This window comes from Ursus maritimus, unplaced genomic scaffold, assembly GCF_017311325.1.
Source record: "Ursus maritimus isolate PB19 unplaced genomic scaffold, ASM1731132v1 scaffold_29, whole genome shotgun sequence".
NCBI classification, from domain to species: domain Eukaryota; kingdom Metazoa; phylum Chordata; class Mammalia; order Carnivora; family Ursidae; genus Ursus; species Ursus maritimus.
The window spans coordinates 12152242-12165699 of record NW_024425452.1 but is presented as its reverse complement, the minus strand read 5'-3'; the positions used below and the strand labels follow the sequence as shown (position 1 = coordinate 12165699).

The 13458-nt window shown below is 44.5% G+C and overlaps 1 protein-coding gene across 1 annotated transcript in view; it reads right to left on the bottom strand.

The window, feature by feature from the left end:
- Positions 1 to 7813: 7813 nt before the first annotated feature.
- Positions 7814 to 13458, bottom strand: part of LRRC1 (leucine rich repeat containing 1) — a 122906-nt gene continuing 117261 nt past the window's right edge. Inside the window, exons 12-14 of the mRNA XM_040643587.1 lie at positions 12151 to 12323; positions 10749 to 10885; positions 7814 to 9135 (exon numbers count right to left, since the gene is read on the bottom strand). Coding sequence (XP_040499521.1) covers positions 8977 to 9135; positions 10749 to 10885; positions 12151 to 12323 — 469 coding nt within the window. The 3' untranslated portion in view covers positions 7814 to 8976. The remainder of the gene's footprint in view (positions 9136 to 10748; positions 10886 to 12150; positions 12324 to 13458) is intronic.

Genomic DNA, 13458 nt, shown 5'->3' with positions numbered 1-13458 from the left:
TGAGACCAAGCTCCACATCGGGCTCCATGCTGGGCATGAAGCTTGCTTGGGATTCTCCCTCTCCCTCTACCTCGACCCCCCACTCTCTAATACATAAACTTTAAAAAGATAAAAATAAATGTGCTATCTTAATAACTTTTATAATATTGTAGCACTTCCTACAAGATGCTAAAGAATTTCAGCTATGGAGACGACCAGTCATGGAGTGACATTGCTCAGCCAAGCCTAGAATTGTAATGGGGCCCAGGATGGGTGCCGAAGGTGTGCTCTGGCCTCTGAGCAGTGGAGAAGAGGCGTGCCCACACATGTGTTGCACAGCATCTCAGTGTTGGCAGAGCAAGAGATGGGACAGGTTATGCTGGTGGCGGCAGGGACCAAGGTACAGGCTCTCTGGGTTCAGCCCATGGCGGAAGCCAGGGTGTCCAGGCAGGGAGGCCTTGGCTGTGATAAGCCGGTGGTACATCTAGCGCTCTCTAGCGGCAAAAGGTACCAGGTGGGACCCACTGACTAGAAGCAGAAACTTCTGTAAACTGTTTTGTGAGGGGGCCAAATACTTAGTATTTTCAGCTTTGAGGGCCATTCGGTCTTTGCCCATAGAGAAATGAGCACGGTCGTGTGCCAACAAAATTTTGTTTATAAAAACAGGCAGTGAGCCATGGCTTAAGGACCTCTGCACTTGAATATTGTAATAGGAATATTATCAAAACAGTTCGATATTGTTCCCTAACAAAACCATGGCTCAGAGAAGGCTATCATTTAGGTAGTGATCATACATTAAATAAGGCTTAAAAATACACAACGTATTTGAAAATTACGTGCTAATGATTGGCACTACCATTTAGATCTTTAGGAAAGTAGTTTTCTGGTATAGATAATTTTGCTTTTGTCAAGGACAATCGATGTCACTTAAACTTGAGGTATTGATTTGTATATTTCCATACCAGTTACCCATTTTGAGGATCATCCTTGAGATGACAAGGAGAAGGATAATGGATTTGCGGAGAGTAATAAAAACCTGGAACAATTGCAATAAAGCAATTTGATTTCCATGTCCTAAGGACACTACAGTGATTGTAGCACTGTGTGAAGTACACAAGTGAGGTCTGGGATCCTGCAAGTTTCAGAGATGTCGTGATTGGGAGATTTCTTCTGATAGATAGCCCACGTGTATCAGCAGATTGCGGGGTGGGGATTTTTGGCTGCCGTGTCAGGCACAAACACAAATGAGTAAGGCATGGTTCCTCCATCAGGCAAGTCAGGAAGTGTTAATAATTTCTAATCTTGCCTGACCATCAGCATTTCCAGGCTTCCCCTGGGGCACTCACCCACAGGTAAGCATAGTTTCTACTTCTGTTGGCATTTCCTCTACTCCCAGTAGCTTGTATATGTTAACAAGAGGATCCTTAACGTTCAGAATTCCGCTAAAGGGGCCAAAGTGCTCTTCTGTCTCCATAGGGAACAACGGTGTGCACATTTCAGGACAGCAAAAAGGGCTGGAAATTCCTGAAAGCCTACTCTGGGCTGTTTTTATCATCTGATTCCCTAACACATCTTGAAGGAGCTATTATCCCCATTGTAGAGATAAATTGACTGAGACTTAGGAAAATGAAGAACAATTTTTCAAGGTCACAAAGCTAAGTGGCATCATTAGATGGAAATCCAGCTCTGCTCACTAAAGGCTTCTGCTCCTTCGCATACCCTAGGGCAATGGTTCTCTGTAGTCCCTGAACCAGCAACAGCAGCACCTTAGAGCTTATGCGAAATGCAAACTTTTTATCCCAATCCAGACCTACCAAATCAGAACCTGGCCATCTGCTTTAACATGGCCCCCAAGGGGCTCTGACACATGCTGAGGTTTGAAACCACTGCGCACATACAGCCTCCGAGAAAGAGGGGATACTGCAGTAGGTGCCAGGCTAGAGGACGGTGAGCAAGAATAGGCTTGGGCACCCTGAGCAGAATACTAAGGCACGAGGGGAGGAGGCAGGCAGCCAGGGCACTGATTTTTCCGGCCACGTGAGGTCCAGCTCTTTAAAGAGCACTCCTACCACATATTGCTGTGAATAAAAGGGAAGATACATACAAGAGCTTCACCTTATTTTGTGGATATCGTTTCTTCTAACAACCTATGTGCTACAAGGCCTCGCTACACCGGAGATGGGGAACAAGCTAGGTAAGGGGCCCAGGGCAAGTTACCACTGGTGACAAACTGTGGGCTTCCAAAGAGCGGCTTCGACCCAGTCCTGGGGCGCCCCACCTCTGGCTGCTGGCCGATGTCAGCCCGGGGCTGGGGGGAGGGGAGGAGGATGAAGACCAGCTGTCACTAATGTGGAGGGAGTCGACATCAGGCAGGTGTCATCGCACTGGTGATGTTTTTACACGGCACACCTTCCAGGTGTCCAGGTGAGAACACAAGATGGATGGAGGACACGGCATCTGTCAGGGCCGTGTGAAGTGCCTCCCCAGGGGCATCTGCCCTCCTGGGAGAAAGAGGCACAGCCAGAACAGGACAACTCCCAGAGCCAACTATGGCAATGCTCCCTGACCCTCAGACGTTCCAGAATGATTAAAACCAAGAGCAACCTCAACCTAACAGACCCAACCCATAGCCTGGTTCTCGAAACTTCCCAAACCAACGCCGAAACCCGCCCCACCCATTATGCCTCCGGGCCAATGGGCAGGACAAAAATTCAGGAAGAACATTCAATGCCCAGACAAGTAAGCGTGTTGTTTTGTTTTTCCAAGCAGTACTGACGAAGGTTTAAACAAACAAGCACTCACACCTCCAGCCAAGGAAGAGCGGGAAGCCGCAGTCAGGTGTGTGGACACGAACACAGGACGCTCGGGGTCCAGACAGGAACCGACCGGCCTGGGAGAGCCCACTTCCTTTACGTGCTCAGCCAGCGCTTTCCCATGGGGTTGCTGGGCAACTTCGCACAAGCAGTTAGGACCTCGCCGATGCCTGCCGTGGAAAAAGCACCTCAAGAGAAGCATTTGCAGATTCTGTTTATGTGGCATGGGGTTTAGGGTGTCACTCCACTGTGCCCTGGTGCAAGCAGGCTTTCCCGCCGTGTAGAACCGGAAGGCCTTCTCTTTCTACAACCAGGGTGGTAGAGCCGGTTTCAAGTAAAACGAAACACTGCGGGGTCATGCAAGTTTTCCATTCTTCCTGTTTTCTGCCTCTTGGATTAAATGATAGTTCCTAAATGGGAGCGATCATGATCTGTCAAATCTTTCACAACAGTGCTTTTTAAAAGGAGGATCTGAAATAATAAATCATGAGTCACCCCTCTTATTTCCCCCAAACGGCATTAAGGTCAAGCTGCAGCACTATTGATTTCCGAGTGTTCATTATCTGTCTTCTCTCCAAGGATAGACTATTAAAGGTAGTGAGGATAAAAATCATTCCTAACTAATTAGCTCACTCTAGAGCTAACTGCCAATTTGTGGAACGTGTTCAAGCTCTCTCGGAGAGCTGGTTACCAAACTGTCACTTCAGTCAATGTTAAAAAACATACCTTTTTTTTTTTTCTGGCCTCCCACTGACCAAATAATTTCTCTCGCGTCTCTTGGGATTTGCACACAGTTTGAGGTGGTAGAACAAAGATCCCATGAACATTTTCATGGCACTCACCAAGGAACAACATAATACGGAGTGGGCGGGGGGGACAGGGGGACGGGGTAGTGGGAGGGTTGGAGGGTGTAAAGTGACAGCTTTGGCTACCACAACTAGACACAAATGAAGGCCTGAGTCTACGTAAATGCTGGCTAAATTTCACTCGGTTCTGTGCCAGGCTTTGTCCACAATCTAGGTTTAAATAATCTCAAACTAAAACAGAACCGCCACCGCAATGATAAATACAACTCTAAATATAATTACAGGTTCACGGTATTTTGACTGAGGGGGTCAAAGCAAAATAAAGCAATAATCGAGACCCTGGACTCCAGGCAACAGAGATGCGGATTTTAATTCCAACTTTGTCGTGCGCTATTTGGTCATGGAAAAGTTATTAAAACTATCTGAACGTTAATTCTCTCCTTTGTGAAATGAGAATGCCACCACTTACCTCAGGGGGTTGTTCTGAAAAACAGACTGTGTTCAGTTAGCTTGGTGTGTGGCACATAGTGAGTGCCCAGTAAGCAGGGCCCCTGTCACGACCATGTCGCTCCCCCAAAGGGACAGCTCATTATTGGTTTTAGAAATTAAATGTTGACGCCTCAAAAGGTCCTTGGAGGATCGGTCCCATCAGATTCGTACCCGGTCACAACCCTGTCACTCCGCCTGCCCACGCTCGCAGTTTAAAATCACACTGTCCTTCTGGCGGACTGTGAGGCACAAGAATTCTTCCCCGACCTTCCATACAACCTGCTGAACTAAAGTAACCCGATCGGGTTCTTCTGGTCGGTTTCCCTGTCCCGCCAGCTGTCTGCTTTTCAAAAGAAAAAGCTCCAGCGAAGTGGGAGTGTCCTCTACACTCCCCAAACCGGGCTGCATTTATTCATTGTTCCCCGCTTTTTCTCCATGGATGACCTGTTTCTTAATCCGCCCGCCCCCTCCTGATACATAAAAGCCTCAGAGGTCTCCCTTTGAGAGAAAGGACACAGAAGAGGAGGAAGTAATGAAAATCAAAGTGAAATAAAGTAGACATAGGACAGTAAATGAGCACAGGAGACCCGGACCTTAGACACCCGAGGACATTGTGTGGAAACGCAGAGACCCTTCTCTCCGTCAGAGGTTTAATGCCTTCTTGCAGGAACGAGCTTCATCTTGAGGACAGCGAGCTAGTGAGTCCGGTTGCAATGAGGGGGCTGCTGTGGGACCATGGCCAACCTCAGCGCTACGCCAGCCGACGTGACAATTTCCGATTTCCCTCCCCCGTTATGTAACTCAAGGGTCTCTATGCAACACCACCGGTGAGAGAGTTTTCTCTGCCAGAGAACCAGCAGGGTGGGTGTCCTCATTTCTGAGGCACGCTGCACTCCTATCACATACTTCTGGTTCCATGGTAGGGACTGCGGAGCTGCTAATAACCCGGCTGGAGGACGGCGAGACCTGTGATAACAGCAGCCACCACTTCCTGAGAGCCGATGTTTAAGGTCTCCCACTTAATCCTCACTCGAAGCCTCTCAGAGGTCTTCCTGCCCCATTTTAGAGATGAAGGACCTGAGGCCCAGCAACGTTAAGTAGCTCTTCCAAAGCCACGTGGCGGGGCCGGAATTCAAACCCATATCTATATGATGCCAGTGCTGGGCTACGCTCTCAAAACCTTGAACTCCCAAGTGCTCCTTTAAAGGGCCTGTGCCCTAAGTTTTTAAATTATTTCACTGTGTAGTCTTCTTATGGATGCATTTTTAGTTTTTATTTTTAAAGATTTTGTTTGAGAGAGAGCAAGAGAGCACAAGGAGGGGGAGCGGCAGAGGGACAGGGAGAAGCAGACTCCCCACCGAGCAGGAAGCCCGATGCGGGGCTCGATCCCAAGAACCCAGCCTCATCACCTAAGCTGAAGGCAGACGCTTAACCAACTGAGCCACCCAGATGCCCCTTATGGATGTATTTTAAAACATAATTCAGCTCCTTTAAAACAGCTTAGCGTTGGTCTTAGGTTGATAACTGTTGAAACTGAGTGATAGGTATATGGGGGTTCATTATATAATTCTACTTTTGTATGTTTTTGACTATCTGTAATAAAAAGTGGTTTTTTTGTTGTTTTTTTGTTATGTTTTCTTGTAGTTTTTGAATTGGCTCTTTAGAAATTTGGGTGAGTCGACACGAATTGCTGGAGTGAGATTTCAACTCTCCATGACATCACTGAGCTACCATAACCCTGACGGCCTTCTACGACTAAGCAGCTCCACGGCTGTCCGTCCCCAGTGTTGGCACAGCCTCGTCACGCCGCCGCCCGCGCGCCCGCGGCACAGGTGTCGGTCCCTTTTACACGGTGAGACCTGGCTGTTCCGAGTAACTTTCAGACGAAGGCAGAATTTCTCCCAGCCTCCGCCCCACCCATGAAGCGTGTCTTCTCGGGCGTGGTAGATTTCCCAAGAGGCGGCAGGGCTGCTGCCGAAGGCTGCGCCCAGCATCTCTGCCTGCGCTTCCTTACCTGCGACAGCCACCTGAGAAGTTTGTAGATAGAAAGATCGAGTGGGTCAAGACCATGCCTCCAAACTTGCCAGAGGAAAAACAAAACAAAAAACAAAAAACGCAACATTCGGGCAAATAGTTCTAGTTTGTTTTCTTACCTGTACCTCTTTTCTATCAATGACTTTCATCACTTCAATCCCTCTAATTTTCTTTCGTTTTTTACTATTTTATCCACTTAGGCATAATTTCCTTGCTAAAAACAGGAAATAAGGGGCTACAAAAAAAGTGGGTGAACAGGTCATAATAATCTTTCCTGCTTTTACCTGTCACTCCCACAAGACAAACAGGCAGGCCCCACACTGAACTCCTCCCTTTCCTGAAGGAAGGGCCAGACTGTGGGGTGGGGGCCGCCAGTGCTCTGCTAGGAAAAGGTCAGGAAATTTTGGCACTAGCCTCACAAGGGACAGGTATCCTTTCACATAATTATGTTTTCCTTCTAATGACAAGAGAGGCTTCACTGGAAAAGGCTGGCATGTTCTTGAGTTGGGTCTCTTTGGTTGGTGGTGTTTCCATCGTGAGGTCTAAAGCCTGGTCCAGGCACCTTAAAGGTAAAGGGCACAGCAGTGTCACCCAGGACAAACAAATAAATGAAAGTATCTTTTCCTTTCACAAGGAAGGGGGAAACGAAATACCAAAAACTGAAAACAAAACAAGCAAACAAAACAGGCGAATGCATAGTAAAGAAGGTAAGCCAAAGAAAACAGATAATTACCTACATAAAATTTCCTAGAAAAGTTGAAGCACACCCTCTATTCTGTCCACCACATTCCCCAAAGCCATGATAAACTTTAATGGTAAAGGGTGGGCTTTATATGGAAACATACAAACAAAAAACACCATTTGAGTTCTGTTTGTTCTTTAGCATCAAAATTACTCTCCTTAAATAAAACCAATTTGCTTATCTATCAGTCCACGAGTTAGTGGTATCATCCACAAAGGCCTAAAGCAGAGCATGCCAAAATCCTAAAGTGGAGAAAAACCAAAAGGGTACTCACAGATTGGGGAGGAAGGTATAAAACTGACTAGCCAAGAACCCCTTACATGCCATGGTACTTCCACCTCAATAAACATATTTTAAAATACATACATATATACAAACAACTTCAAAAGCAAAGTGAACCGAGTAAGTAAAGGCATAGCGGTAATAGAAGGTGTATTTAGTTGGTTGAAAGCAGGTTTCTACAGGTTCCGATTGGCCAGACAGCCAGGACCCAAAGTTATTAGCTAAAGAGGAAGGCACATCTGGGGTCTGTGCTGTGTGGCAAAACGGCAAGTAATTAACTCAAAACTGACCAGTTTAGATATTTAATGGATGGAAGCTCATTGTCAAAGCAGTCAGCTACTCGCCACCATCTGAACATACCAGCTGATAATTAATTTTAAAAAGTTGTATGGTTAATTCCAGGGTGATTTTATTTCATGGAGAGAAAACAAAAAACCAACAATATTGTGATTTTCCTAGATACCACATAGTGACTGCCACTCTTCATTTCTCTTTTACGACATTATGCAAAAAAAAAAAAAAAAAAGGAAAGAAATCAACAGAAACACACCAAAATACACCCCCATGCCCCTTAAATTAGCAGATTTAAAAGTAAAACTTGAAGCAAGGATTTGTTATACTTTGATTCAAACTCTATTTACAAATTAAATTGCACTTACAAAGATAGCAACATTTCTAATATGGTTATTTTGCTTTATTGTGGTTTTATATCTCAATATAAAACTTTAAAGCTTTCTTCCATAAAAATCATACTTCCTTTTGCAGTACATAATTCATTTATCCTCTGAATTTCTGAACTGGTTTTCTCCTTTTGTGCTTTTCTGCTCTATTTTATTTTACAAATGGCATATACCTTCCAAATAGGTACAATCAGACACTGCACTCATTGTAAGAGACTCATTCATAAAAAGTTATAGTGTAAGACATGAAATATTAGCAATCTAATCCTTTGGTTCATCTTTTAAAAAAAATCAACTGATAAAATTTACTAATTGGTGGTAACTCTTCCTTTTGGTTAAAAACAAATCCACCAGGTAGATTACTGATTAAAATCCAACACTGCTTTAAAAGTACCACATTCCCTGTCTCATCTCACTGCTCAAGGATGCCACTGCGTACGACTGGTTTGACACGATTCAGGATACAGTAAGGCACAAGTGGATGGTACAAGTGAAAACAAATACTTTAGGACTGTTGCTTTTTTTTTCTGCACAAATACTAAAATATGTACCGTTTCCAAGATAAAATAACAAAAAAGAAATAAACATTTTTTTGTTACGAAATACCTATACAAAATTTTTAAATTTACACCATCTGAGCTGCCAAAAAGTTTTTTAAAAAAGGATCAATTATGCCCCGTACATAAAACTATCTCTCATCATCAGTAGGTCCAAGAGAACTTGGGTTCAAAATGTCCCAGCACTCTACGGGAGGGAGGAGGATCAACAAAATTCCCCTTCCTGCGCTCCCCTACCCCAACATAAGACAGAAACAAAGGTCAGATGTTTACAGTAGTGTATTCTACTTATGACAAATGACTGGAAGTCAGGGGAAAGGCGGCACACCGGAGGCGCACTGGTGCCCTGGCTGGCTGAGGAGCCCGAGTAAGGCACTTCCATGGGGAGAGCAGCAGCCCAGCGCCCGGCCTGGGCGGTGACGCGCACGCGCCCACGTTCCCGGGCGGTGACGCGCACGCGCCCACGTTTCCGGGCGGTGACGCGCACGTGCCCATGTTCCGGGGAAGCCCCAGGACTGCGCGAGGCTCCTCAGGGAGGAGACAGGATCTCAACAGCAGGGGAAGACACGGGAGGTAAAACTCGAAGGTGAAGTTCTATACAGAAGTGGTCACTCGGTCAATGGCGTGATTGACCTCGTTTTTGTTTGAATCCAGTCCTTTAGCAGCATTCATGTCATTCCGTAAGTTCTCCACTGTCTTTTTCATGTTCTTTAGCTCCCCTGGGTGTGGAGTGGCTCGCCGCAGAAGTGTTCTCTGAAAACAAGCAGGGGAGTGAGTGTGTGGGTTTTATGCCGTGACTCTTTCAAACCCGCAGCTTCAAGGTGGGGGCCCTCGGGGACAAAGCTTCCCTTCGCAGGGCGCAGGAGCTAAGAGGGGGCGGCAGCGCCTCCTTTGGAGCCCTGAGCGCTAGCGGCTGCCTACTAGCCGTTCATGGGAGATGAAAGTGTCGCATGAAACTTATCTACTCCACATAGAAGGATTACTTTCAGAATAAACGAATACTTTGTAAAATGTAAGATTAGTGTAGGATAAAAATGAAGTTCCCCGAAGGACAAGGAAACAAAGATTTTTAAGATGTTAGTGTGGGGTGTGAAGAAAGAAAAAGAGAAAGGGGTAAACAAATTCTAACTTAAAATCACTGCAACGGTCTACTACTATCTGAAGTGGTTCTGGCTTCCTTCAACCCTGGAGGCAGGGGAGTGGAAGGAAAAGGGAAGCGAGAGAGAAGGGCTTCTTTTCTTACTTTGCTGCTGTGTTACTCATATTACCTACGAAAGAGAGTTCACATTCTTCTAATAAAGGCCATAGTGTTGGGAGTGAAGTATCAGGGAAGGAACAATCTTTAAAAAATTGTATTATTTGACATGTCACGTGCTCTCTGGCTCATAAAATAGTATTTCCGTCTTGTAAATGGCCTGTCCAGGAGTTTCAGGAGGAGGAGCCTAAAGTAGGGGAACACGACACGGCAAGGGCACTGTTGAGGCGGGTGAAATCCTCCCCCTCCAGCAAGCCATCAGGTAAGCACTGATGACTCCTTTCTGCTGAAGTCTCTTTGTCTTGCCTAATTCCTATTCTGCACTCCACTACTGTAAACAGATAAAATCCCATTTGGTGACAGCTGGAATAACAAAGACCACAGGCAATTATTTAAAAGCCATCCTTTGCTTTGAGGGTTGCAGGTACTCCCTCTAAGCTCTGCTTATGAAAATCTCAGCACAAGGAGTTTAAGAAGCCAAAGTCAACTTCTAGTACTAGTTCAAGAGTTGTCACAGACTGCTGGAGACGTCGGCTGACACAGAGACATTTTTAAAGTGTGGATAGAGTAACGCTAAGTAGTACTTTCAAATCTATTTTGATTTTGGGATGAAAACTTGTAAATTAACCCAACTAAGATCACAAGCAACTCCGCTGGAGGGTGAAGAGAAGAATGATTACATCAAGGAGAGAGAGAAGCACAGCTCCACAGAAGACAAGCCAAGTTACGCTGTGAAGTGTGAATGGAGGTATCACGGTACACCCCTAAATGGTGGTGGGGAAGAGACTTCATTCACCACCAACAACAAAAACAGAACAAATTCCCAATCAGTTTACTAGAGGCATGAAGGGATGCTATCACAAATAAAGAACAAGAGTATCAACTAGTCAAGAAAAAAACCTCAGAAGTTCCATCTGCTTTATATACATTTGGTGAATCAGTACCTGGAAATACCTAATTTTGTCTTCTAAAAAAATTCTTATATGCTGAAGGCAAAGCAGAGAACAGACAATTTGAAATTAAAAGAAATCCTTATTAGGTGCCACTTTTGATCTTGGAAGGCTTTTAAATTTTGATTTTTCAGGGAGGCCAACAATCTCCATTTCCATACCGTTTCGTTGTCTTCTTCATCTCTCTCATCTTCCAAAAATCGGATTGCACTGACTCTGTTCACCGCACGCTCATTCCAGGCCTCATCCGGGACATCATTCACCAAGCTCTCCAGTGCCCCACAGCGAGGCAGGTTCTCTGTCATAACAAAGACCACATCAGCTGGGAACTTGGGTTTGTGTGACTGGTAACTGCTATGTAGTATTTCAAAAAATTTAAAACAAAAAGAAAAAAATCTGGGATAGGGTTACCCTTTCTTTTCAATGATGCATAATTCTTTTTGAGATCATATAAAATATCTGTTAAATAAATGTTTAGTATCTCATTATAGAATGTCATCACAATTTACACAATCCTTTTTCACAATTCCTTTCTATATACTAACTTTAAGAACTTTCTCATGAGGGGTGCCTGGGTGGCTCAGTTGGTTAAGCATCTGACTCTTGATCTCAGCTCAGGTCTTGATCTCAGGGTTGTGAGTTCAAGCCCTATGTTGGGCTCCACGTTGAGCATGGAGCCTACTTAAAAACAAAAGACAAAAAACAAAAAACCTTTCTCATGACACTGATGTGGCTGCACATGTTGGACACTAGTACTTTCCTTAGTAACACAGTCTGCTGTTTTCCCCTTGGGGTCTTAAAAGCTCCTCTAACAAAGCTGGGATTGTCAAGATAGCTTTGGGGCCTTTCTACCTAGGGGACTCCTGTTCTCCCAGAGCACGCTAGTTCTCAGCAAAAGATTTTTATCAGCAATTTGATGTTAGTGTGAATATTTTTTAAAACCACATATAATTTACAAAACAAAGGTACAATGACTTAAAATAACAGATTGGCTTAAAAACTATTTGTCAGTGGGGGCGCCTGGGTGGCTCAGCTGGTTAAACACTGACTCTTGATTTCAGCTCAGGTCATGATTTCAGGGTAGTGCGATCAAGTCCTGGTCGGGCTGCGCGCTCAGTGTGGAGTCGGCTTGAGATCTCTCTCCCTCTCCCTTTGCCCCTACCGGTAACTCGTGCTCTAGCTCTCTAAAATAAATAAATAAATCTTAAAACAAAACAAAACAAAAAACCGTTTGTCAGTGATGTTCAATACTAATCCTCAAAACCACCAGTTTGGATTTTAAGGGACTCTTTCAACTTTTTTAAGATTATTTGTATTTTCAGCCTTAGCAATTATTCAAACCCAAAAGGCTGTTTAAGAAATTTCAGATATGCTAAGCAGGTGTGAGGGGTACTTTTTCTATGAAGGTACAGGGGAACAAACCTTCCCACAGTAACCTCACCTGGGCTGGCTCTAGGGGCATATTAGACAAATTACAGACGCACGTGGGAGTAAGAGGTCTTATGGACAGGTATTAGCTCCTACTAATTCTCGTAGCCATGTGAGTATTGTTCTTAATTTCACCTTGGCAAGTAGGTTCAGAAGGCAGCTGAGGAAGCAAGACACAGGTCAAAATCTTCTCTCCTGTGGTATGGTCTGTGTCCGTCTGGAACGTGAGCAAGGGCTGGGACTGGTTGTCAGACAACCACAAAGCCTTCAGCTTCAAGGCAGTCAGGGATAAAGGCAGATGTAACAGCCTAATTTAAAACAAAAGGAGACATCAAGGTCTCAGATTTTATAATTACATCAATTCCTATCAATACAGATAGAAAAAAAACCCCACCATTACAAAGAACCTCCTGGGACTGGACTCAACATGGAACAAAATGTTATGTTTATAATAAAATCCTTGGTGTACTCTTTGTGAGCACACTCCTCAGTCTGTCACTGTGCCTCCCTCTCTGTCATCTCTCTCATCAGCACCTCTGGCCACAGGGCAAAACATTAGGAGGTTTCGATTTAAAGAGAAAAAAGCCAGTGTGACTGTGGAAGGACCCAGAAGCAGGAGTTCTTACTGAGTCAATGGCAGTAGCCTCCCTGATGATGACCTGTTTTCAGTAGCACCTGGCAAATGAGGAAGAGTAGAAGGAGATGCCTGAGGTACTAAAGAGTTTAAGTGGCAGTTATAATAAAGATTAAAACATTTCCTTCATGCACTGCATTTTCTTTCTCTAAGGAGATTATTTTAGGTATCCATCTTAAACTCGTATCTTCTAGTTTCTAGATGCTCCCACTTCCCCAGACTCCCATGTGATAATTAATGTCCATTTTACATTGCTTCAGTTTAAAATGAGATCGTATATATTAAAGCACTTTAAAAACTGTAATGTGACACCTAAAGATTAATTTTATATTAACGTTTGCACACATGTCTTGTCGACAGAGTGGCTGCACCCAGTTAACTCTCTTTAGCAAAGACCAGCACTGGGAATCATATATAGTTAATACTTGCCAAAGATTACTTTAGTGCAGTGGTTCTTAACCAGGGGCGCTGCTGCCCCAGGGACATCTGGCAATGTCTGTAGACATTTTTGGGCGGTGCTGTTGGCATCTAGTGGGCAGAGGCCAGGGATGCTGCTAAACAGCCTATAATGCATAAGACAGCCGCCACAACAGAATTACCTGGCCCAACATGCTAAAAGGGCTGGGGGTGAAAAGACTGCTTTAATAAAAACCAGTGCTTTATACAAGTCTACCAATGCACTATGAAAACAACCAAACCTCTGCAGATACCAGGAATTCAAGGTTTAATGAACCTAAGGTTGTATTTGATCAAGTATTTTTACTCTAAAGATGGCTCCATGTGCATTAAATTACAATCTCAGCAGTGAC